Raw genomic sequence first — 26,750 nt, forward strand, 5'->3', positions numbered from 1 at the left:
ATCCTATAAACCTGCCTCATGTAACTAATTGCCAAACGCTAACTAGCTCTCTGACCTTGAAGGGAGCCTACACCTTGAATTATCCTCAGTGTTAATCCACAGTGTGACCATAATGTATAGGGTTGTAGTGAGACAGAAACAGTTCTCTGTGCAGCCCTACTGCAGTGTTCGGCACATAATCATCCCAAGTGAGAGCTGTTCACAGGCGCACATTACCATCATCCTCCATCACCCTCACTGCTGTAACTGTCTCGTTTTAGGTACCCTAAGTCAGCACTATTCTTATTCTTCACTGCATGTTGGATGTACACACGGGTACATGTTTGCACATGTGTAGGTGGAGGTCAGAGGACAAACTCAGGTGTCGTTCTTCAGGAGCCTTCCGCTGTGGTTTTGAGGCCGAGCCTCACACTTGGCCTGGAATTTACAAGTAGGGTGGACTGGCTGGCCAGCAAGCTGTAAGGACTCTGCCTGTCTTTGCCTCTGGGGACTAGGGTTATAGCACACACCACCACACCCGGATTTCTTTAAAGATTGAGTCTAAGGATTGAACAGAGACCCTCGTAGCTGCAGAGAAACCATTTAGCAACCGAGCCCTCTCTCCACTCCAACGGCTTCTCTGTGTGCGCTCTGTGGCATGGCTCTTCCTGTGTAGGAGCCATGGCTGTGCTGTTTCCAGTGTGGACACATTTGCAGTTGTTCTCTATGCTCCTCCTCCTTGTCCGTTATTTCCATAGTAACAAAGGCAGCCCTGTCATCGAGCTTGCATTTATTTACTCCTGCTGCAGGGCGAGAGTACTGAGTTCTGTGTGTATCATCCAGAAAAACCGTCCTTCCCAGGCTGAGCACAGTGCCTGCAGCCAGGACAGTGAAAGTGAGGCAGATTGTCAGCCTGTCCTCCACATCCAAATAAAACAAAATCTCTAAATACACATGTTGCATTTTTGGCTGTTAGGTTTACTAGTTTAGAGACGTGAATGCAGTCAAACCTTTCTTTAGTAAGATCCTAAAAGTGGGCTTCTTGGCCTTTAAAAAGGTACGTTGTGCCACAATACCTGCAAATATTTTTAATTGCAATTATCACCCGTTATAAACGCTGCTAGGATTATCACTTACTGGGACTAAAAGAGTTTCAATTTATGAATCTTGATGAGTTTAGAATATTGGGTGTCATGTTCAGTGAGTTTTGAATTTCAGGGTATTTTACGATCAATTTTCAGATCAGTGCTACTCATCCGGTGTTGGTTTGGGGAATCTTCAAGTTGATTGGAGCCTAATAAATACAGACCCTCCCCACCCCCCGTAGGTCAGTAGAACAACATGGAGGAAATCTCCAGTCTCCACTGACATCCAGCATGACTAGGAATAGTCATGTGACTCCCATGAACTAACATCCAGGATGATTGGGAATGGTCATGTGACTCCCATCAACAACTGGGTGCTTCCAACTCTAGAAAGTCTAACAAGGAATGCTTAGGCTGCAGTGGATTCACCACTGAGCCGACATCTAAGGGTCGGGTATTTTACTAAGATTGCCTCAGTCCTCAGAACTAAGACGGGTCTGTTTAGATTGACTAATGAGGCCACTACCTTCAGATACAAAGTGGAGCTGAAGCTTGAATGCTGTCTTTCTTTCTCCAAATCTCCAAAGTCTTCAACACTCTGCTATCTTTGGAAAACAGAAAGCCCAGGCCGCGTTCCTTTGTTACGGGCTCTAATTAAAGTGAACTTTAGGAAACCATAGCTTCTTACCTTAGCCCCTGTCGTATGTTTGTCTGTTCTCCATACAGATGAAATGTTTCCTAGACGGATTGTCAAGTAAAGCTGTCTGGATGCCTCTAACTTAACCCCTACTCCATAGCCTTCGAGCTTCCCGATGCTGTGCAGCTGATAGGATGGCACGTGGGTAGGCAGCTGACAGTTGACGGCCCCTCCCACAGGCGGAAGGCACTCAGGTGATAGTTTGTTCCGTGCAGCACTTCTTTTCCCCATTGTTAATCACAATAGAGAAAAGCCTTCCACTGTGGCTTTTAATTGTACCCTCAGCTGTCAGTGTCAGCAGGAAATAGCCAGTTTGGTAGGCCCCACCTAAAGTCCAGGCGTACAATTCACCTTTTTAGGTTAGCAGTTTTATCCTAGATCAGTTAAGTGACCTGTCCTGGAATTAAAGACAGCTCTCTAAATGCACATCAGTATTCCTTCTCATACCTCATGGAAATTTTCCTTGGTGTGTTAAATGCAATGCCACTGATCCAAATGACTTTAAAAAACCACCATTAGGTCCTTTTGGATATTTGTGACGCTTTCTCTGAGTCCAGATAAGTGTGTTATAATCCGTTCCTTAGATAAGAATGCAGAGTGGCAAATTCAGAAGGTTTTCACCCTGGGAAAGGATTTCTAGTAAATGGAGTTATTAATACTTCTAGAACTGATTGGAATCTTTATCTAGACACTCAAAGCTTAGTTAGTATGGTTATTATGACTTCTGTCATAATTATGACATACCATATTATGACTTCTGTCAGACTAAAGGGACCTCTCAGTATCAACCACATTAATAATATTGGTTCTAATCTCAGATGCTAAAGAGGAAAGTGCCCTTCTGGTGAGCCCGGCCAGTGCCCAACTTTGGGTAACCGGGCCATTTTAATGTCTGGGAGCTTGTTAAGCAAGAAGTGTTAATGGCTCATTTTACGACTCAGAGAATGGAAATGAAGTAGTTTGCCATATTTCTCCAAAGACTCTCAAGTATCTCACAGGTTTGGAAATAGCATCCAGATTTCCTGGTTCTTCCCAGTTCTCCTACGTAGCCCAGTTCTTCCCTCTTAATTTCTGTCTGTAGCACTGTGGGCAGTTCGTTCTCTCCTGTCCCCGAGGTTGCTAGCCTGGTTCAGAGCCTCCATTACTTTAGTCTTCGTTACTTTAGTGATGATGGCACTGATTTTCTGGGTTTTTTGTTTCTGATATTTTTCGTCCACTCTGTGCTTGTGTGTAGTCCACACCATAAAACACTCCTCTTCCTCTCTTAGTTACATTCCTCATTGCTGCAACAAAATGCATGAGGTGCACAGCAACCTGAGGAGAAAGGATCTACTCTGACTCACAGTGGCCAGAGCCGGTGAGCAGAATCAGGAGTAATGAGGTCCTGTCCAGCACTGGCTTCTCTGTTATACAGTCTGGCATCTCAGTCCAAGGGATTTAAAAACTCAGTCCTATTTAAGTCCAAACTGACCTTTGTCCATAGGTCCTGAGGTGTGGTTGAACACTCTCATTCTTCCTAGGTGACCTGGGTGAGAGAGACAGTGCGAATGGAAGGAAGCTGCCAGGTAGAAAGCCTGGTCGGCCTCTCTCAGTCCTGTCTGCATAGACCTGACTTACTAAGCAAGCCATTGTCTTAACCCTTTGTTCTTCCTTTTACTCAAGACGGAAATGGACAAAGCTGATACTATGCCCAAAACTCTCTGCAGAGGTGGAAGCAGTCCCTGGAGTAGAGTCCTACACACAACACCAGAAATCTGAGAAATGCTGGTGTTGAAGGTCACTTTATCACAAAAGTGTGGGGTGCTCTGCCCTGCCCCCTGCTGTGTGTTCTCGGGCACACTGCTTGGTGCTCTTGAACCTTACTATCTCATATTGCTATGGTGACCAAATTCACCAGTGCCTGTGTAAGCACTTTACAGACACGTGTGTAAACCCTTTCCTTAACTGTATGGACAAGTTCTAAAGAGTTTGCTTTGGTTTGTGTTTTGTTTTCTTTTGTTTTTGTGATTAGGCCTCACCGGCCTGGAACATGCTAGGTAGACCAGGCTAGCCTCACACTCACAAAGATCCACCCGCCTCTGCCTCCCCATTGCATGATTACAGCCATGCACAACCACATCTGGTTAAGGAGATATTTTTAAATATGTTTTAGTCGTAATTTTGGAGATTCTGTGTGTCCTGATTTAAAAATTTTTTAAAGGAGTACAAAAGCATTTACATGGGCTAGTAAGATGTCCCAGAAGGTAAAGGCACTTGCCACCATTCCCAGTGACCAAAGTTTGATCCCAGGACCCATGTGGTGGAAGGAAAGAACCCATTCATGCATGTTGTCCTCTGAGCTCCACTTGTGTGCAATGGCACAGGCACCCCCAAATAAGGAACTAAATTCTGTAATAATAATGTAAAAGTGTAACACATCTCAGAAAGTAGCGTGCATCTCACGAAAATACTCAGCATCTTTGTATGTCCTAGTACAGAGAGAAAAAAGCCAGAAAGTAATTTCAGAATGGTATGCAAGCCTAGTACGAACCAGTAATACAACAGAAAATAATTTCGGTATTATTGACATCGTGGTACGAAGTTTACTGTTTGACCCTGATTGCTGCTGCTGTTGTTTTAATTTATGTTCAGACAAAGTGGAGTCAGAATTACTGCAAGGTTACAGTAAATACTTGCCACATGATGCTGCTGTCATGGCTGTGAAGTTATGCATACTGTTTGCTGTGCTTCTGACAGTCCCTCTAATCCACTTCCCTGTAAGTATGCCTAAAGGTTTTGTTGCTTGGTGTCATGGCTCCCTAATATGGCAACACTAATGCTTTGCAGACCAGAACCTCTGAATCACATCTAGCCTTGTGTATCTTATTCATTTGTCAAGTAATTGATCCAAGACCTCATACTAGCATATGGTCCCATGAAAGCCCAAAAATAACAGTGAACCTCCAAGCTAATTTGTGCTTTCTGAGATTTCGTTTAGATTTACCTCTCCCTCAGTTTTGTTTCCAATTTAGAGACTAGAGTTCTGAAGTTTTAGGGGTTTTTCTTGAGGGGGGGAGGCGGTGTCTTCCTATATTCTGTTTTCAAAAGAATGTGCACAAAGAGGAGAAAGTCGATTCAGCAAAAATAAACCCCTCGTGGTCTATTGCTTCTTCCCACAGGGGAAGCCGGCCACTTGTAGGCTTTAGACTCGTAGGCTCTAGCATTTAAGAGGCAGAGCAGGTTCCCATTCTGCATCCAGTTGCTACACATAAGAATCTTAAGAATTTCCATGAAAATGAAAACAACAGCTTCGGGTAGAAAGCTTCTGCCTGGGTGTCTTGAACTCACATGAGTTCTTAGAGACTGGGGCCTCCAGGAATCCCTGCCCCTCCCTGTGAGACCGCAGGATCAGGGGTCCAGCCAGGGCTAGATAAACTTGTGGGCTGTGATTGCCAGCGGCCTGCCCTAGCAGTGGAAGATGTGGGAAACGTTTTTGTCTTTCATGCCGTGAAACAGATAACGAAAATAAAACAGAAAATGGGGTTTCTTTTCCACGCATGTTTTGTTTTGTTTTTTTTCTACTTGAAAGTTTTTCTGTTGAATTTGATGAAAATTGTCCTTTGTGATTTCATAACACAGTGTGATTGCTTGTAATTCTTTAAATTATAAAACCTGGAAAAATCGCCTGTGAAACTTTCGTGTGGAATTTAAGAAAAATATTTTCTATGAAGCTCACTCAGAAAGGTTTATGTGTATAAAAACACCACATAATGATAGTTTATGCTGTGTCTGGGGAATATGAATGGTTTGGGGTAGGAATATTATGGTTACTATACACATGTTTCTCTAAGCAAACACCCTGCCCTTCCTCCTTTCCCTTTGCCTCAACTTCTTTCCTGCTATACAGGCCAGAAAAGCTTTGATGATGATACTTTTCTCAAACTATCCATTTTCCTGGATCCGGCATTCTCTGACCACATTAGCGCTCAACATCATCATCGTTTTACTTGCAATATATGTTCCTGACATTAGAAATGTATTTGGTGTAGTTGGTAAGTTTTCCACATTTAAAAAAAAAAAAAACACGTAACAAAAGGGATGGGGAGGTCTCATGGGTGGTAGAGCAGCTCCCAGTGTGGGTAGATTCCTTAGATTGGATTTCCAGCCCCACAAAAGTAAGAGGGATAATAAAGTCATCATTCTCACATGAGCTGACACGGTTTCTCTTCCCCTCTACCCTTGCAGGCGCCAGCACATCGACATGCTTGATTTTTGTGTTCCCAGGATTGTTTTATCTTAAACTCAGCCGAGAGGATTTTCTCTCATGGAAAAAGCTTGGGGTAGGTTGTTTTCAGCTGTTTAAGGAATAGTCTGTTTATTACTATGTCTACAAAGACAGTATATCGTAATGTATACAAAGTACATTTCAGAGTCTGGTGTGATGGTTCATGCTTCTAACCCCAGCTCTTAGGGGGATTGCTGAGTGTTTGAGGCTAGCCTGAGCTACAGAGCGAGAGCCCATGGACTGACATTAAGTGGAAATCCGCCGCGGAAGGGATGGGGCTCACACAGCATCTCCTTTGTCTCCACAGGCTTTGTCCCTGCTCAGCACAGGCACTGTGGTCGGAAGCTTCAGTCTAGTGCTCATCATTCTTGACTGGGTCAACAAATGAAATCAAATGTTTTTATTATGAAGAATGACTTACCTCTATAAATAAGGGATCATTATAGAAGGCGCCATATATGAAAATTACACTCTCAGGAAAATTGTTAACAGGAACGCAGGACAGAGTATCAGTGTGAATAGAGCCATTTTAATTTTAACCAAAATTAGAAATATTCAAAATACTTGAAAAATGCACAGAGTCACTCTTTGTTCAGGAGTTTTGTTTTCTGTGTTTTGTTTTGTGTTTGAGACAGGACCTAGCAGTGTAAACCAGGCTGGCCTTGAACTCGAGGTGGTTTTCTGTTGGGAATTGGTTCTAATGCTTTGTCTTAACTCGCCTCTTCTCCAGGCCTGAGGGTCCCTGCCCCCAGCTGGCTTCCACTGGTAATAAAGAATTGCTGTATAGCCAATGGCTGGACAGGGAGACGGGGCGGGACTTTTAGATTGTGTGGGCAGAGGACAGAGGGAGAGGGAAAGAGGAAGAGAATCTCCTGACTCTAGGCAGAGGAATCATATTTAAGAGCTGCAGAAGAAAATTATCCAGCAACGTAGGTGAAAATGGAATGCAACCCTGGGGGGTAGGGGGTGGGGGGTGCTGCCCAATAGGTAACAGGGCAGCAAAGATAAAACATAAATCTAGAAGGTGTTAAGCCAGGAACACTGGAGGGTAATATATTATGCTAGCCTCAGAGAGATGCACAGCCATTGAGCTAGTCAAGGCATATCAAAGTTATACATCAAAAAGATGTATACATCTTTCATTTGAGAATCCAGCTCAAAGCCAAAGTGGGTTAGCCCATACACCACTACTACAGACTGCCTGCTGCTGTTGCCTGCCAAGGGCTGGGGTTAGAAACTGGGCCACCATCCTGGCACATGCCTGGCATTTGTGACTTAAAAAAAAAAAAGGAACCTTTATTTATTTTTTTAGAGTAGTTTTACGTTTTCAGATATATGAGCAGATGAAACGAGGGACCCCATGTGACTCCTTACTCCAACTCTAGCTTTTTCCAACCTGAATGCCTTGTGTCCGTGTAGCATGTGTTTCACCCAGGGAGGCCAAGTCCATGGTTGACATCAGGGTTATTCTTGGCCACTACTGATCTTCCTACCAGAATGCCATGATTGGGATCATGTAGGACTGAGTGTCATTTTCAGGCTGACTTCATTCATTTAACAGCCTGTTTCTTTTAGTACTGAGTAATGTCCCATTGTATGGATGTATATGTCTGTTGATCCATTCACCTCATGAAGACCTTTCTACTGCTTCTAAGTTTTGCCAACCATCAATAAAGGTGCTAAAAATGTTTGTGTGCCTGCTTTCACAATCATGTTCTCAGTTTTGGGGGGTAAATACCAAGGACCATGTGCTACATTGCGAAGCTATATTTAGTTTTATAAGAAACTGCCAGCTGTCTTCCAAAGCAGTGCGCCATCTTGCGTTACTGTCAGCAATGAGCCAGCATCCTGTAAGGACACATCCTCACCAGCGTTTGGTGTTAGTGGGTGTGGTGCTCTCGCCAGTGGAATGGGCTGTAGTGCATCTCTGCCTTGAGATTCCCCAATGGCGTGCTATGGGCACTGCACACATGTCACTGACCTCTGCATAGTCTCTTAGATGAGTGTCTACCTCTTGCCCGTTTTTAAGTTGCTTGCTCATTGTGGATGTTACATCTTTGTGAGTGTTGGATGCTTGTCTTTTATGAGACGCGGATTCGCCAAGATTTTCCCCTCAGTCCGGGCCATGCCTTTCCATTTTTCTAACAAACTTTCATAGAGAAAAAAAAATTAATGTTAAATATAATGAATCAGAGACTAGAAAGACGGCTCAATGGGTAAGAGAACTTACTCATTGCTCTCCCAGAGGACTCAGGTTCAATTCCCAGCACCCACATAACAGTTAACAACCAACTGTTACTCCAGTCGCAGGGATCCAACACCATCTTCTGACCTCTGCAGGCACGAAGCACACACATGGTATTAGCAATCTGTCTAACCCCCACCCCACAGTTACCTGGCAACAGCCAAATATGCCTGACTTACTATAAAAGGGGCTGCTTGCCCCCTCTTCTCTCTCTTGCTCTCTTGCCTTCTTGTTCCCTCTGTCCTCTTCCCCCTTCCCCCTTCTCTCCCCATTCCCTCCCCACCCCACATGCTCATGGGCAACCAACCTCTACTCTATTTCTCTCTCTCTCTCTCTCTCTCTCTCTCTCTCTCTCTCTCTCTCTCTCTCTCCCTCTCTCTCTTTCTCTCCCTCTCTCTCCCTTTTTCTGTCTCTACTACCCTCTTAACTCCCTTTCCCATGCCCTGAATAAACTCTATTCTATACTATACCTCCTGAGGCTGGTCCCTCAGGGGGAAAGGATACCTCAGCATGGGCCTGTGGAGGCACCCCCTTCCCCCATACCTGACTACACATCCACTAAAACATATTCCCTCTCTATCTTTTTATAAACCCAACACATGGTGCATAGACATACATGCAGGCAAAATCCTCACACACACACACAAGAAAAAATTAGAATATATGTATTGGCCCGAACCAGCAGGAATAAGAGTCCCAAACAGTGAGGGGTTAAGACTGGGGACCAGGACTGAGAAATAAAGGAGATGAGAGGTGAAGCAGACAAGCATTAACTGGGACCAACAAGTCTTACATAAGCTGATGATGCCATAATCTTGATGCCAGGCTGCTTTATTAAGAAACTCATCATCCTATGTTCTATGTGCTGGAGGGACGGGAACAGGGTCAGCAGAAAGCTAAGTCAGACATGTTGGCAAAGGGAACATGGCATACCTCAGACACAGCTATCTAAGGACTGATAACCAACCATAGCTGGGGAAGGGCAGGGGCTCAGAAACTAACCTTGACTCTTGAAGTGTTGGTTACAGTCCTAGAAAGGCCTCACCAAGTCAACCCCTAGACAAGGACATCAAACTAACCTTTGCCCTTTCAGGAGGCCTTCACGAAAGCCTTGGGTTGCTCTGGCTCCCTACAGCATATAAAGAATCTATTTTTGATTTTTAAGAAATCGGTATATTGTGTTTATATTGATTCTTAGTGTGGGGGTTAATGTGAGTGTCTTGGGGAAACTGAGGCTTCCCCACTGGATATGTCCCAGCCTCCCAATCTTACCTGAGATTTTCCTGTTGCTTTTGTGTGATTAAAAGTTCTCCAAACCTCCGTTTGTCATCATAATATGTGACATTTATTCTTGGGAAAGAGACAGGTATTGATGGTCTGTCTCATTCGTTGTTTAGAAATTAGTAGAAATTGTAAAACATTGCATTTTGCCCATTGACATGATTCCCAGTTGGAAACTTGAATCTAGGGCTTTCTGCCAGGAGGAGTCTGTGTAAAGGGCCACGGTTGGCAGCCAGCCAGGGTGCATCAGTCAAAATTCTGCTGCAGTTGACTTGTAAAGTAGGGAATTTCATGCAAAGTGAGAATTTACATATATGGAAATGCACACTTTTGCAGGTGTCCCCTTGCCTTCCACTTAGGAAAGAAGCTAAAAGTTGGGTAACAGAGCTTCTCTTTTGAAAAGATCAAAGAAAACTGTTGGCAACTTGGGTGTAATGGGGAGAGGCCAGGATTTGGGCTGAGGGGTGCTGGTTTGGATCTTAATGAAAGTCCTACAAATCTTAACCTCTAAGCTTCTACTTCCAATTCCGGGAAAATGAATTAATGCCCATTTTGTAAGGACTGTGTTGGGAGGGTTAAATACCCTTTGATAAATCAGATGCAGACCAACTAAGCTTTCTTACCAGTGTTTGTCCCTTTTCCCTGTCTGGTCCCTTATGCAAAGCAATAAAATGAAATGACTTTTTACCCAGGGGCATGGAAAAAGGTCTTGGGTTTTTCACCTTCTGTCTTGCCTAGCTTTTACCTTCTGAGTCCCTTTAGCCTTCACCCCTGAGGAGCTGGCCCTGGAAGCGGAGGTTAGTGCTTTCCCACAGCTCCACACCAGCTGTGCTTTCTCTGCTTACATCATTCCGAAGCCGGGCACAGAGCTCGTCCCCAGCCCAGGCAAGCCTGGCCTCTCTCATCAGCTTCAGGTGAGAGTTCATCCATTAACGAGCTACTTGTCCCCTCTCTTTTCTGTTTATGAAATAATGCTCATAGGTGTTCAGCTGCTTAAATAAATCTTAACTCTAGTAATACCAAAATAACCCTAAATCTACAACAGATGCAAGGATGCCCCTGGGGGCAAATGTTAAGTGTGGCGACAGCTGGGCATCAATTAATACTGTGTCACCTGTTCCTAAGACAACAGTGCCCTGGGAGGTTTGGCAAAAGACAAATGCCCTTTGTAACACTGCACAAAATTGAGTTACTATCACGGTGGTGGAGGTGGGCCGCCTTACTTTAACATTCTGTCTTGCCTGGTTGCCTGTTTGAGTCACATTTTCTGTGAGTTTGGAGGAAGCCGATGAGAAGGCCAGCAAGAACCATGACCCCTTCATAACCTTGTCCAAGTACCCCCAGCATTATTTTCTGGGAAATATGGGCTGCCTTCTTATGGGCTTAATGGTCAAAATTTATTAGGTAATAACTATTTAAAATAAAAAAAGAAACGCACAAAACACACTTTTCTAACATTTGGAGAGTTATTTGCTAAATTAAAAGACAAAATGCCAAGACTGTAAATTACTTTCATATGTTGGAGGTGAATGTTTAAGTTGTACTTTTTTCCCCTTAACAGAATGTTTACTCATGAGCTTAGTATTTAAATGGTTAAAACAAGCCTTTGAAGTTAACACTCCATTAAGATGAATGGGGGTAATTCACACCTCTGTATTATTTCAGTCTGGCTGTGGAGAAAACAGGACAGCAGAGGGCTGATTTACCGTCCTTTAAACACCCAACTGCTGGAAAGTTTTGTGCTGGTGATGCTGGCAGTGTGTGGTGGTGGTGCTGGTGGTGTTGTGTGGATACTGGTGATGGTGGTGGTGGTGGTGTGTGGATAGTGGTGGTGGTGGTGGTGGTGGTGGTGGTGGTGGTGGTGGTGGTGGTGGTGGAGGTGGTGGTGGTGGTGTGTGGATAGTGGTGGTGGTGGTGGTGGAGGTGGAGGTGGTGGTGGTGACGGTGGTGGTGGTTTCTTTTGTTTGTCTATTTTCCTTTTTCACCTGGAAACAGGATCTTAAAGTCATCACCGTATTTAGGTGCAGAACTGGAGTCTTGAACAATGGTAGATTGTCTACTCGGGCGATTCTGTGTATGGCCCTTGGTGATTCTGCAAGTGACCATTGATGACTGTGGCCAGATCAACTCCAAGCTTTCTGGTTTTGTTCAGCTCCACATTGTACTGTATGCTGTAAAGTGTAGCTTAGTCCCGATGGGGAAGGCAGAGATGGCCTATTTTCAGGTCAATTGACATATGCCTTTAGTAAGTTAAGAATTAATTGACTTTCTTGTACTCTTCAAAACTTTACTTTTGCAACATTTTATGTTCCTGTTTGCCCATATATAAAATAAAAATCTACCTTTGAAAGCCAGCTTTAATCCCAACAGTCTGAGGCAGGTGGATCTTTCCGAGTTCAAGGCCAGTCTGGTCTACATAGAGTTCCAGGACAGTCAGAACTACTTAGACCCTGTCTCAAAAAGGTAAAAAAGGAAAAAAAAACCAACAACTTTTTTATGACCTTCAGGATGACTCAGCTTTTTTTTTTTTTTTTTTTTTTTGGTTCTTTTTTTTCCGGAGCTGGGGACCGAACCCAGGGCCTTGCGCTTCCTAGGTAAGCGCTCTACCACTGAGCTAAATCCCCAGCCCCAGGATGACTCAGCATAAAGGCCCCTGCTAGGTAAGCAAGTCACTCCAGCTCCATGAAGTTGTCCTCTGACCTCTGCAAACCATGGTATACTCCCAGCCCCACCTCTCTGTGTCTCTGTCTCTGTCTCTGTCTCTGTCTCTCTCTCTCTCTCTCTCTCTCACACACACACACACACACACGTAGTAAAATAAAGTTTTACTTTATTTTAAAGGGAACTTTCACATTTTCCTACAGTGGTGAGGCAAGCAGAATGAGGGAGAAGAGTTCCTTTCTCAACGTATCATTTGTAACAGTTCTCATCTGTGTTTGAAGTGTGTATCCCACTCATTGGAAGTGCTAAAGCCATTTAGCCTTTGAAAGGATTCATTTCAGATCCTAGGAATAAAATGTTCTTAACACACATTAAAATGGCTAACATTGTGTGGAAGTTAATGAATTTGAAAGACCTCTTTTTAATGTGGGCAGGTTTCCCTCCCTTTCCCTGCTCTGCATGTTTGCAGGATCAGGTTACTGGGTACCCTGTGGGGAGCTGGGTGTGGAAGTTCCTCCTCCACCCGCTGTCTGCAGTACTGGTGTTGCCAGTGGGATGTGGGGAGATAGAAGGGAGGTTGGAGCAACAAAGGGACTCACCCAAGCTGCACTGGCTTTACCCTGTGAACCGCTCTGCAGCTGCATTGAAATGACCCCTATGCTAAACATGGCAGATTCTGACGTCATAATATTTGACCTTAGGACATCTCAGAACCTTTTCTAGTACCGAGATGTTTGTTTTCTAGTTTAAATGAATGATTTTGTCACTCTTTTGCCTGTACTGTGGCAATCTTTCCACAGCGGGGCAGAGAAACTGAAAAAGGAACCGGGTGGAGGATGAGTAGATGAACAGGCATGCTTTCCTCATGGAGAACCTCTCTCTTGTTGAGCTATTGTCCCGACTCACCATACTGCCAGCCAAGAAGAGCAGGGAGACTCAGCTTGGCCATCCGCCAAGTGGACAGGTGGGCATGAGAGTTCCCTTTACCTATGGGACAAAGTAAATGAGGAGAAAAGTGGGAGGGGATGGGGGAGGGCAGATGGCTGAAAAGACATCTAACATGGGTTAGTATTTAAAAGAAAAGTTAGTGGCCATTAGAAAGATATCTCTCACTTATTTGAATGTGTATATGTTTATCTAATGTCATCAGTGGACGTAAGTACAGAGGCAAAAGGCAGGTATGTAGTTACCTAATAGTCCCAGGAACTATGCTAGTCCCAAGCTCATAACGCTGGGAGCTGGTTGCCCATCTTGCCTGAGAAAAGTTCAGATACAACTTGGACTTCTCTGACAACCCTTCAGATAGACTGAATGGTTGAAACTACTTAAAGGGAAGTGTGTGTGTGTGTGTGTGTGTGTGTGTGTGTGTGTGTGTGTGTGTGTATGTGTGTGTGTGTGTGTGTGTTCCTGTGTATAGCAGAGTCCAGAAAAGTGTCACATCTATAAGTCTCTACCTTTGAGGCAGAGTCTCTCTACCACACCCAGCTTGTTACATGAGTGCTGGGTTTTGAACTCAGGTCCTCCTAATTACCCAGCATTCACATGGCTCTTAACCATCTTTTCAACCCAGTGAGAGGTTCTGATTCAGGTTTGCCTAGAACTCACTAGCCCAGGATGAGCTCAAATTCCTGGTTATCTTCCTGCATCAGACTCCTGAATCCTGGGTGCCGCCATGAGCTACCACACCACGCAAGCCTGGCTGTCACTGAAGATTTGTGTTACTTGAAAACTAGTTTTCGGGGTTGGGGATTTAGCTCAGTGGTAGAGCGCTTGCCTAGGAAGCGCAAGGCCCTGGGTTCGGTCCCCAGCTCCGAAAAAAAAAAAAAAAGAAAACTAGTTTTCTCCCAGCCAGGGGAAATACGCTTCATTTCTTCAAGTTGTGTGGTAGTTGGGAGAGCTTGAGTTAACCCTCTGAATGTGGACACTTTTATTACGACTGTTCCTCAGACCATATGACTCCCAGTAAGGGTCTCTTCTGCTGCGTCAGCCACTTAGGCAACAGAAGACAGTGTTTGTTCTTGCTCCTCAGCTCTTCTCCCCCAGAAAAGCCATTTTTATTCTATTAACTCATTCTGAGTTTCAGTAGCTTTACATCTTTGGAACATTCCAGCCTGTGGCTAACAAGCTACAGGCCTTTTACAGGTGGGTTGCTATATTCTTGAGACCCTGTATTTAAACTGCGAATTTAAAATATTTAAGTATGAAAGAATGTACACACTGCTAGAGATGAATGTGAAGTGTCCCCAAAAGGCTGATTTATTAAATGCGTGGTCCCTAGCTTGGCACTAATGGGAGGTGGCAGGAGCCTTGAGAGGTAGGGCACATGAGAGGTCCTCCAGTCATTAGACACCAGCTTGGGACCCAACCCCTCCGTGTTTTCATTCCTGAATTCTGTAAAGAGATCCATTTCCTTCACTATAGTCCCCTCCCCACGTACATCATGTACTCCACTGTAGTCCCCTTAAAGCAAAGAGACCAAACGGCTGCTACTGCCTCCTGCAACCCGTTTGTTTGCACTGCACAGCCAGAGCTGTCATTTAAGCATGTGTGATAGTTTGCATCCCATTTACCTTCCTCCAGGCTTCCTGTCTTACTCAGAACAAAATCGGCACTGTGGTCTGTTCACAAGGCTCAATTTTTATCCGTGCTGCCAACAGGCTTCCGTGTACAGTGCCACAGTATGGGCACATGGTGCAGCGATGCCTAGAGCTTTCTCTGGCATGACTAAAACTGTATACCACTGACCAGTTCCTAGTTCCTCAGCCCTGCAGCCCCAGACTACCCCACTGTCCCCTCCTGGAGTGGACCATGTAGGGACGGTGTATACCATTATGTCTAGAGGAGCCTTGTAATGTCTGCCCTTTGGGGCCTGATTTGTTTGGCTTAGCGTAGTCTCCAGTTTCATCCAGGCACACACAGGAGTCTCTCTCTATGAAGTCTGAACGGCAGTCCTGTATGTACACATCAGGATTTCTTCGTTCATTGACCTGTGGCTGTGGTCACTTTAGGCTTTTTCTGCCTCCTGCCTCTTGCAGACAGTGCTGGGATGAACCTAAGAGTACAAACAGCCCTTTTGAGGTTCTGTTTGCAAATATCTGGGTAAGTACTAGGAATGGGAGTGTGGGATCTTGGGGCTGTTCTACTTCTAGTCTCTGAGTTGATCTCTAGCTGCAGTGTCATTGCACACTCCCCCAACGCTGGCTCTGCTTCCCCTACCCCTGGCAGCATCTGCTGCTTGTCCTTCTGCCCACAGCCATCTTTACGGGCTGAGATGCTCTGTCTCGGGAGGTTTTGTTTTACCTCTGGGTGATGGCTCACGATGTCCAGTATCCTTCTGCAGAGCTTAGCAACTTTTACGTCGTCTTTGGAGGAATGTACAGCCTAGTCTTTTTGTTTTGATTTGAATTGATTGTAAATCCAACTATTTGGGGTTACGATTCCTTATATATTTAGGATATTAACCTTTTATCACGTTTATAGCTTATAAATATTGTCTCTCGGTCTGTGGCTGCCTTCATTCCCTGACAATTGTTTCCATCTATTGTTTTGGGAACCAAAGCCAAGGTCTCGTGTATGTTAGGTCAGCTCTCTGGGGTGTTACCCATTCCTGGTGATTAGCTCTTATAATTGGTCCTCGGTAAATACATACGAGCCCTTCCCTCACGGCACATTTAGAAGATTCTCTTGTGGCTTTTATGAATGGTGTGTGAGAATTGCCCCTTTTGCCTCTCTGCTGTTCCCATACATGATTTGTAGGTAAGATGCTGTATTAGCCTGCTTTGCCGAAGGCTTGCTCATTTACAATAAACAGAATTAAGTTGGTCACAGCCCTAGAGACCGGAAAGTGCAGTATCCAGGTATCGCTGGAGCAGGTGTCTCCTGAGGGACTGCCTGGTCTCCTGTCCAGAGACGACGCCCAGGACACTGTACCCTGCAGCGGGGAGAAGCTATTCTTATAACAAAAATGTGCAAATGCCACAGAGAAAAACGCAGTCCCCTCTCTACCGATGAGGGTGGAGCCTTCAAAACCCCATCACCTTAAATGCCCGGCCATCTTCTAAAACCATTCCCCTGGGGCAGGCATTTCAGAAAGACAGCGCAAGGACAAACAGGAAACAGGAGGAAGACATTATTACTGCTCTTCCCTGATTCTGGATCCTCAGTGACATGGAGGCAAACAAATCCTTGGTTCTGTTATCTGTTAGGTTAGTTTGAGTCTCAGCCTTAAGGTTTAAGCTGGCACCAAAGACACCCAGTCCCCTCTGCACGCCATAACTCAGGAGATCATGATTTTATTTTTTGACTGTTTACTGTAAATTAAACAGAAAAGTTACTCCTCGAGTATACCCTACCTTTTCATTATAAAAACTTTCAGACCTGAGTATGAATTGAACTAATCTGCCCATATACACATCATTGAAAGTCAACATGTGTTCTAATTTGAGTTGTTACCCATGCTTAATTTTATTTTTAAAAGATTTTTATTTTATCATTTATTTGTATGTCTCAGTGTGCACCTCTGTACAGGGGTCCTTGGAAGCCAGAAAGCCTGTTGGGTCCCCTGGAGCTGGTGTTATAGGCAGTTGTAAGCTGTCTGGTGTGGGTACTGGGGACCTCAGAAAGAGCAGCAAGCACTCTTAACAGCTAAGCCATCTCTCCAGCCCCATAAATTAAACTTCTATGTAAATATATGTACAGGATGATTTTCAAGAACGTGTCTGACAGCTGACCAAGCAGTAAATTTAAAGCTGTTTTATTAATTTCACCATCTATCTTAGCTCAGGCTGCCATTATACAGTAATATAGATAAAATGTCATACGGAGACAGTTTAAACAGCAGGAAACATGCTCACACAGTGCAAGAGGCTGGGAAGACAGAGATCAGGGAGTGATCGATCGATCGATCTGGTGTCTGTTGAAAGGCTGAACAAGGCTCTGGATGGCCTCCTCTGTGCCCTTGATCCCATCCTAGGGGTTCCACATCTTAATCCTAGTTACTCCCCAAAGACCGCATCTCCAAATACCATCAAAGTGGAGAGGGGGTTTGGTACGAATTTGGAGGTCTGTGGAGGACAGTCCGGTCTAAATCTCCATCTGTGAGCAGAGTTCCAAGGTGCGGTCCTGCCTCTCTCCCTAAAGAGAACAGCTATTTGGTTACATCTTTTTCAATGTATCCCACAGACCATCCGATGGAGGGTAGTGAGAGCAAATAGCCAGCCCCTGAGCTCTTCTCAGCAAGGAAGGGGTGAAGATGTCCTAGGAAAATACCCTGATAAGCCATTGGAAGATGAACGTCAGATGGTTTGTGGTCTTATAACAAGGAGTGGACCAAGTCCCAGAGGATTGTGTAGGCATAAATGGTTGATTTTGCATTATGTATATTTTGCCTTAGAGAAAAAAAGTGAGCTTCCGTGAGGATGGGTTGGGAGGAGAAGGGAGGGAGATACGCTACTGACTGCATCACAGTGTGAAGAAAAGCCAAGGGCAGGGCAGAGAGGGACCAGCAGCAGAGACTGGGGTGGAGAACAGAAACTGCAGGGCAGTGGAAGAACAGAAGTGTTTACGGCTCTGTTTAACTTGCCTGCCTCCACCCTCCGAAGCCAGTAAAGTCAGTTATGTGTAAAGAGAGAACTTTGTATGTAAACCTACATGGACACAGCAGTGTGCTGGCCCCATGATCCAGAAACCCTAGTGAGGAGGGGATGCAACGCTAGAGGTAACCAGTAAACAACTCAGTGGCCTACCTGCTTCCTCCCAGAGTCGCCGGGGACAGTAAGAAGGTTGTGCAGCTATTCTCATGATAGGCGTGTGATTGAACCAACCCAGACTCCAAGTGTAGGAATCTGACACATGACAAAATAGTGATACTTCATTGACACTCGGGTCCTTCTTTATCAATTGTACTTGCAGAGAAATTCCTCCCGTTAGAAATACATGAGCCTGTACAGAGGGGACCCGGGGACAGGGCTGTGCTGCTCCTCCCAATCTCTCCCTTTAGTAGCAGCCCAGATGGTAGCTCTGGGCCCCGGCTTCCATGACTTGACTTATAGCAACTTGGAACGTGTGTGTGTTGGGGACCAGAATGTACAACTTGGTTTCTTGAGATAAGTGGTGACATTGGACATCAACATGAATGAGGCCCCTGGGAGTGACTGTCCCACAGGAAAAGGCCATGGCTCTGGTTTCCTTGTTCTATTAGCCAGCTCTGCACTCCATTCAAATCTGAAAAACGTTGGCATTCTCAATAGCAGAAGGGCATCAGTCTCATTTAAACCTCTGGTAGTAGTGAGTTGTGTCTGTGTGGGGACCAGCACTATGCCAAGTGCATATGACACCATGGAACTAGATCAGAAAGGAAAGCTTCCCAGCAACCACATGGTGGCTCACAACCATCTGTAATGGGATCCGATGCCCTCTTCTGGTGTGTCTGAAGACAGCTTCAGTGTACTCATATAAATATGTCTTTAAACAAAAAAGAAATATAGAAAGGAAAGCTTATAAGACTGTAAGTGATTGATTTGTCCGAAGTCAAACATCCTAAACATAACCGAGTTGAACTGCTGTCTCCTTAACTATCATACTAATTAATTAATTATATCCACCTGTAATTTTATTATTTCTCATAAAAACGTTCTGAGCACAGGTGATGCACAGTCCATACTGTGTTGAAAACCTGCTCTGTTCCATGCTCCAGATAATACTTGAGCCTGCCATGTCCTCTGAGTCAAGGTTTATCCCCCCACCCCCCAGCATTAGCAAAGGGAAGACAGGGGACGCACGGGCTCTAAAGGAGGACAGGGAAGTTCCAGCATTGGCCAGACTTTGAGAGAAGTGGAGACCCTTGGAAAACAATGGTAGAAGTTCATTTCCACAGTGACACAGGTAGAAATTATTTGTCTGAAAATTAACAGAACGTTTTAGATTTACTTTACATGCTCGTGTGTATTTTGCCTGCTTGTATGTATGTGCACCCCATGCGTGCCTGGTACCCACCAGGGTCAGAAGAGGGCACCAGATCCTCTGGAACGTGAGTTACAGATGGCTGCAACCTACCACACGGGGGCTGAGAACCAAAACTCACCATCTCGGCAGCCTGAGTAGAATGTTTAAAGTACACATCTCGATAGTCACAATCTAATCCAGTGTTTGCTGCACTTGGCATTTCTTTTTGTCTCTTTAGAACCTTCAGAACATACTTGGGACATTTGTAACGTTGCCTGCCTTTTTTTGCAACTTGGTTGAGGACATTAAGAAAGTTGCCAGGTTGGGGATTTAGCTCAGTGGTAGAGCGCTTGCCTAGGAAGCGCAAGGCCCTGGGTTCGGTCCCCAGCTCCGGGGAAAAAAAGAACCAAAAAAAAAAAAAAAAGTTGCCACCTGTCCTTTTCATTCAGTTAAACAGACAACAGCAAAGGTCACTGTGAAGGAAGGAAATTCAGCAGGCCTGGATCTCTGGAAAATTACACGTGGGACACACTCTGGCTTTCTCCTCAAGGGCCAATGAAAGCCTTATAGAGCAGCATTTGGAAAGTCCAAGTTTAAATAACTGAGTCTATGATAGATCAGTTATGACTTCCTCACGTCCCATACTCACTGACCTTAATTATATTTAGAAGAAAATATGTTCTAAACAAATTCTGACTACAGAGACTATTTTTCGGCTTTTCCCCCAATAATTCATAAACTTTGTAAAGGAAAATATTTAACCCTTTGTAAGTTTTCAGAGTTTTGCCAACATTTCAAATAAGTTTGGGGGGGCACTGACAGAGCATCCTTACTTTAAAACACCATCAGTTTATCAAATATATCCCCAGTCAGGGGTAATGTTTACATTTCATAGAGAAGTAAAATTCTTGAAGCTTCTCCACATTTGAAAGATTTGTCATTCATTTGCATTCAGAGAAATTCTTTGTTTCCAATCACCCAGAATAATTCTCAGCTTATTAATTAGCCAGACTAAATGGTTAGGTATTCGTGCATCATAAGATCAGTGTAAAGGAGGCCTTTCTAATTTTGTTTGCAATCAAATCCCCTAAATGATGTCTAATGACTCCCAGACTCAGTTACTAAACATTCTACAATGTCACTTCTAGAAGGAGAAATAAAACTCCCTTACATTTTAGCCATTGAAACCTAGAACTATGCCCTGACGTACCTTTGTGAAGGTTTATGAGCAGTCAAACTCTATCACCAAGCCACATGGCTAAGTATACGTTGCTAAGTATGGGATTTGTTTTTTAGTTGGGTTTTAATCCAATGGAGGCAACCTATATGAGATACTAGGATCAAACTCCTAAAGGGCAGGGTCTGTCCATAGCATGGCCAATGTAAACACTAGGTCCCTCATGGGTGCTTGTGTGAAATACATTAGTAAGAAGAACATTAAAAGCTCCATTGGGAAAAGTCCACAGGGGTGGGAGCTCCCTGTGTCCCGGGGGAGGGATGAACATATAGCTGAAGTAACGGCAGCGGGTATAAACTTGAAAGGTAACTGGAAAGGAACTAAGAGTAAGAGGATGGCCTTTTGCTTGCCGAGCAAATAGTACCAGAGCAAAGGACAATACAAGGCATAGGTTAGATGAGAACAATGTTGCTAGTAGCAAAGACGTATGCAACAGGAGAAGGCACCCCTGGAGGGAGAGCCAGGTGCTAGACTTGAGCCAGACTTAGAAGCAGAAGCCATCAAGCAGAAGACAGGTCTCCTTGAAGGCTGTAGAACAATACGTGATAAAAACAAACAAACCCAGTAGCCAAGAAGGGGAAGTCGCCTCTGGGTTGAACACCACTGCCATCTTCCAGAAGCACCATTAACCTTCAAGACTTGGCTGTGTCAAAACCCATACTTGATTTTTTTTCCTCAGGTCTTAAGGAAGGTGGATATCAGGCCCTAGTCTGGAGTTTTAGATGATCTAACACGGTCCGAGGTCCATTACAAAGGGGGTCCCATGAATTTTGCCTCCACACTCCTGCATAAGTCATCCATGCTGCTTTTGCGTTTCTCTTCATAACTCTTACTGTCCATCAAACCCGGTGCTTACCTCCTCTGGAAGAATTTCCAAGACAGAGACTGATGTAGCCCTTGCTCCTTTACTCTGAAAACCTAACCCTGAGCTGTTGAATCTACAGTTTATTTCTTTATAGAAAATAGCATGACCTTCAGGAAGGTTACCACCTCTGCCCTTTTGGTGTCCATTAAAGACCTTGTACCACATTTACTTCACCCCTCCACCAAATCAGAGACTTCACAGGGCAGCACAATACCCTCGGGAGAGAAATCCTTCTAAGCAAGAAAGGATCTTTGAAGCTGGAATTCTATAGGACACAAGGGCTGCAGACTGTCATCTTTCTTTGACCCTACTTTCCGTTGGGGTGTGTAGAGCTTCTCCCGGATCTTACGGAGTAAGAAAGAATTACTCTGTATCTGGGTTCCTCTCCATCCTGTTTCTGGCTCCTGTGGGTTTATTAGTGATGTCAGAACTCAAGCTGTTAATAACCTGGGGTTGGGCACTATGAACAGAAAACACTTAAAAAGGGGGGGGGGCTGCAAAACCCATTTTTATTTTTTAAGAACTATTTCTCCCCAATATGTTTTTACTCCTCTCTCCTACCAATGACTAAGAGTGGTTGGGACATTGCAACCATTTTGCACACCTAATTCAATTCCTCCAGATGTTAGTTAGTGCTCCAGAGCCTTTGAGACACATGGTATGTCGTGGGAAGAGGCCCCATCAACAGAATCTGTGGTGCCAGGTGAACAAAGGCATCTTTTTCTCCAAGTCCCAACCTGGTAAAAATCATGGCGTCGAGGGACTCAAAGCTGACTCTTGTTTGAAAGTACATCCGGGGCTGTGCATACCTGTGAGTGACAACCTCCTAGGCCCTTGACTAACTGCTGTGTCGCACTGTGCTTTGGCAAGCCAATTCCTGCCCTCCGGGATGCGAATGGAACCAGAGCTCTGAAGCAAGCCTGGGAAGTGAGTCCAGTGGTTTGATTTGCATGGGAAACTTTGGCCTCTGAGTGAAGGCAGCCAAATTCCCTGGGCTCCCCAGCCCTCCGGAAATACGCCTTACAGGGGCTGGGGGCCCAACCTCGTGGGTGTGATTTGAATGTTCATCGCCACAGCTGCTGCATTCAGCCCTGGTCATTGCCATTGGTCCCGCTCCGTTTTACGGCCTCGGAATCCTCTTGTGCATGTTAGTGGTTAATACAGCAGCCAGGAGACGCCAGACAGCTCTCAGCACCTGGTTCAAATTTAAGGCTCATTTACACATGATGTCACACACGCATTGTCAGCGCGAGGGAGGTCAGGATGGTTCATTTTGGGAAGGTTTGCATTGTTGAGTCTCTGCAACACTCTGCTATTAATGCCTAAACCATCTGACTTGGATTTCGGGTTTCTGGCATGAGGTAATCCCAGGCACTAGATTTATATGCTGAATGGGAAGCCAGCAAGGGTGGCTAATCATGCTGGTTTGCAGATCTGCACCTCTGGAGCCTTGGGATGGAATTAGAAGGCCACATGGCATGTAGCAAATCACAGGGGTTCAGAGGGGAGGGGAATAGCCAGGCCTGGAGGCAGCCCTCAGAGGGGCTGCTACCTAAGCCAGGATGCCTGACGGAAGGATAGAAAGCTAAGGACTCGGATGGGGTCTGGCACAGCCAGTCTAGTGTTCGTGGTCATTATGAAACCTATCTCTCTGCTCGTTCCCCATAGAAATCCCAAACCATCTTCCCAGGCCCATTCAAGGCTCATGTTCCATGGAGCCCTCCCTGACCACCTAGTTTATGGTAATTCCTCTTCTGAATGGCCAAATGCTTCTGTCAATAAAATAAACAGAGCAATCCTTACTGCGTACTCACTGTTATCAGTTCCCTGCCCCTTCACGACACTGTGACGCGGAAAACACCATCCTTTGCATTCTTTAAGGTGACAGAACAGATTCAGGGAGTTCGAATCAAATGTCCAGGGTCAGTGCTGACAGGACTCAGGAGGAAGACTGACTGGCCCCAGGGCTGGGTTTTGGACCACCGGGTAGGCTGTGTACTACACTGTGGTTCCACATCTTCAGTGGTACATGCTAACAACGCAGGGCCAGTCTGCTTCCCTAGGGAATGTCCCAAAGGAGCTTACAATAACGCTGCCTGATACTTCCTGTCAGAGTTACCATCCCCTGTGTCCTTCCTGTCCCCTCTGTGAGCTAGTGTGCATTTAAATGACAGTGCGGTCTCCTCAGGGTTTGCTCAGACAACAGGAAAACAGAGGTCAGCCTCCTTCACCATCACCAAAGCTAGTGTCCTGTGTAAGACACTGAAGTGTTTGCAATATTTGAATAACCACCCTGTCATTTATTACTGTACACCTTAAAGAGGTATCTGATGCAAGCATCTGCAGGAGATTTCTGAGAGAGTGGCGCCCCTCCGAAAGGGTAAGCAAGAGTCAGTCAGCGGGAAGGAGTGTGGTGGACACTTCAGACAGAGAGGGCAGCAAGGGCCCCAAGGTGAGACTGCCTGCTCCTAGGAGCATTCTTGAACGCAGTAAGCTGGGGAAAGGGATGGAGCCCAGGTCATACCACAGCTTCTCTGCAGTCCTCTTGGGCAGGGTAGAAGACTATTCTGACTTCAACTTTTGGAAGACCCTGCTGAAGTCTGTCAGATGTCTCCTGAGGATAAAGCTACAATCTGTGCGTCCTCTCATCTTGGAACATAGCCACAAATCCTTAAAAAGCAGGCGAGTAGGTGCCCTTCTCACGGAGCACACAACAGTTCACCAGAGCAGGACAGAGTGTCCAGTTTGGGAGTCCCGCACTCTGCACTATGTACAAAACCCTGGAACCTTTGAGGGTGAGCAAATAGTGTCTCTACTGTGAAAGAGGACCCTCAGTGTCACATAGGAGAGACTCTGCCATGTCTTTAGCTTCCCCAGCCCCAAGCATCCTTGCAAATGCCAGATTTTCATTCTCTTTACAAAAGCAATCCGCTTTTACTCTGCATCAATTTCAGAAAGCCCGCGCACTCAGTAGGGATGGGAGTGAAGCCAGAGGAGTAGAAGGGTCAAGCGGTGTTGGTACTTACAGTGCTGGAGGAGTAGATGGTTCCTTTGGCTTCCGTGTCTTGCTTCCAGTGAGTGACACTTCTCATCCACGTTATCTTTGCCTCCATGAGCTGAAACAGAGCTCCCTACAACTCCTAAGGGGATGCCTTGGCATTACACATGGAGATGCTACTAGAAGGTCCCAGCCACCCAGGCTGCAACCGTGAGGGGACAGTCAGGTAGTGAGAACTATAGAAAAGTCCAAGTAGCATCTCACTGTTGTCTACTGGTCCTTCCTCCAGTGGGCCAGGGGACCAGAACTTACTCTTCAGTTGGACCCCTGAATCTCCACATACTAGAGCTGACCGACCCCTGGAAGGATGGCAACACCAGGGACATAAGAACCCTTTCTTTCCTTCTTTCCTTCTTTCTTTCCTTCTTTCTTCCTTCCTTTCTTTCTTTCTTTCTTTCTTCCTTTCTTCCTTTCTTCCTTTCTTCCTTTCTTTCTTTTTTCACTTAAGCAGTCTTTAATGAAAGCCGTGCATGAGATCTCTACTCCTGCATCTTCTTGATCGTTTCTTCCTTGTATTTGCCCTTCTCCTTTCCTACTTGCCTGGACCTGGCTTTCCTCTCCAGGATCTTCTTGTGGGCCTTGTCCAGCTTTAGCCTGGTGATAACCCCCTTGCCAGGGTGGATGCCCACGTGGACAATTGTGCCGTTAGCCTCCTCTCACTGGACTCGCTCAATGTCAATGACGTATTTCTTCCTGTACATTTGGACCACTTTGCCAATCTGCTGGCCTTTGTAGAGTCCTCAAGCAACCTGAACTTCATTGTCCTTTCAGATGGGCACAGACTGAACGTTATACTTCTGTCTCAGTTCTTTGGAAAGAGGAGAAGACATGATCTTCCTCCGAATGTGAGAAGGTGCATTGAAATGCCGTTTGCAGTTCTTGCTTTGGTCAGAAGTCACAAAGGGATTGAACTTCATTTTGGCAGCTTTGATCCAGTGATGACGTCAAAAGCAAAGAGCATAAGAACCCTTTCTTGTTAGCGGGCTATGTCCTCCATCCATCTTCAGCTACTAAGGTGTTCTTGTAGGTGAAGAAAATCATATTGAGGAATGAAATGATTCTACCATTTAGCCAAGTGAACAGAACAAAAAAAAATCTCAGGAAATAAAGGTCTAGAAAGAATGTTGCTTTCCCTCATAGATACTAACAACGAAACTGAAGATAAACTTCAAATATACTGCCTTCTTGATACATCAGAGTGTTGCGGCCACAGGGCAACCAAGCCCTGAAATCTTTTAATTGGGGCTTGTAGAGAAGCAAAGATGGTGTGGAAAAGCAGAGGCAGCTATAGAGAAGCACGGGCTGGTGCTTTCTTGGAAACAGGTATAGCCAGTAGAATAAACAAAGAAATAGCAGATCCGTGGGGTGGTGGGAGGGGCTGGCCCCGAAGGGTCATCTCTATAGGACGTTCACCATGGCTATAGAAGGCACTCAGAGGAAGACAAGCCAAGGTCGCATCTGTGTTCAGTGGTAGACTGACCGATCACCTAGCATGTAGGAGGCCCTAGCCCAGGCCCCAGCACTGGTAGAAAAGAAAGACAGAGCACCTTCCTCCACAGGGCAGGCCAGGAAAAAAAAAAAACCACTTTAAGGGACATGAGCCCACCCACAGGCCTCTCTCATCTCACTCTGGAACAAGTTCCATCTAAAGAAGAAAGGATAAACCATTGTCCCATTGGACTAGGAAAGAGACCTACGGAAGAAAGGGTTCAGGGAAGGACAGAGCAGGAACAGCTATGCAGACAGAGCCTATGAACTCTTGGCCAGTGGACACTCTCCTACACAGAAGTTACACAATTGCTCCAAGCAGGAGACAGAGGAGGCAAGACAGAAATAAGAATCTACGTCAACTCCCTGGACCTGCAGCCCCTGAGTCCCCGGACTAGGTGGCTCTCAACTTTTCCCTGCCTTCTAGCGGCATTGTGAGAACGGCTGTGCTTAATCAGATGTCCGTCTTGGATATGAGTAAAGCATTTAGAAGCGTGTTCATTGTAGCTCTGAAAGGACTATGCTATGTGGTCCAGACTCTCGGCACTGCAGCTCTCCATGGCAGAAAACAACCAACAGCATAACGGAGAATTGTCCGTCCGTCCGTCTCGGTGATGTCTTACCGACATGGAAATACTTCCTACACGAGAAACTGAACTTGCCCATTGAAAATATGAAAGCGGTCGACCACTACAAAGACATTAGGAAAACTTATGATGATTTCTTGAAGAATAGTAATACATTAGATCTGATTGATGTTTATAAAAAATGTAGCATCTTGACTTCTAATTGTGAGAATAACATGATATCCTCTGTAAGTATTCTAAGAATAATTCTACTTTAATCAAATTAAAGTTCAGCTAAAATACTTTTATTTTAAGTCATAGAATTACTAGTCTTAAAAATATAATGGGAGGCAGAGAATAAAAAAGTTTTTTTGCTTTTTAA

General features: G+C 45.1%; 1 protein-coding gene and 1 pseudogene across 8 annotated transcripts in view; one reads left to right on the forward strand and one right to left on the reverse strand.

Moving 5' to 3' along the window:
• The window catches only part of Slc38a6 (solute carrier family 38, member 6), a 62,495-nt gene extending 54,780 nt beyond the window's left edge, over nucleotides 1-7,715 (forward strand). For 6 of the 8 annotated variants that reach the window (XR_015621790.1, XR_015621789.1, XR_015621788.1 and 3 more), the window contains 4 exons: nucleotides 4,393-4,517; nucleotides 5,648-5,792; nucleotides 5,986-6,080; nucleotides 6,333-7,715. Coding sequence is in view for 4 of the 8 variants with exons in the window: in XM_087552740.1 (XP_087408866.1) it covers nucleotides 4,393-4,517; nucleotides 5,648-5,792; nucleotides 5,986-6,080; nucleotides 6,333-6,413 (446 nt within the window). In the remaining 4 variants the exon portion in view is untranslated. Of the gene's footprint in view, nucleotides 1-4,392; nucleotides 4,518-5,647; nucleotides 5,793-5,985; nucleotides 6,081-6,332 lie in introns of those variants that run through there. The other 2 variants (NM_001013099.1, XR_015621791.1) reach the window with 2 other exon arrangements.
• Nucleotides 7,716-24,793: 17,078 nt separating this feature from the next.
• Rpl26-ps4 (ribosomal protein L26, pseudogene 4) lies at nucleotides 24,794-25,231 on the reverse strand (annotated as a pseudogene).
• Nucleotides 25,232-26,750: the final 1,519 nt, after the last annotated feature.

Source organism: Rattus norvegicus, chromosome 6, assembly GCF_021556685.1.
Source record: "Rattus norvegicus strain SHRSP/BbbUtx chromosome 6, alternate assembly SHRSP_T2T, whole genome shotgun sequence".
Taxonomy (NCBI): Eukaryota; Metazoa; Chordata; class Mammalia; order Rodentia; family Muridae; genus Rattus; species Rattus norvegicus.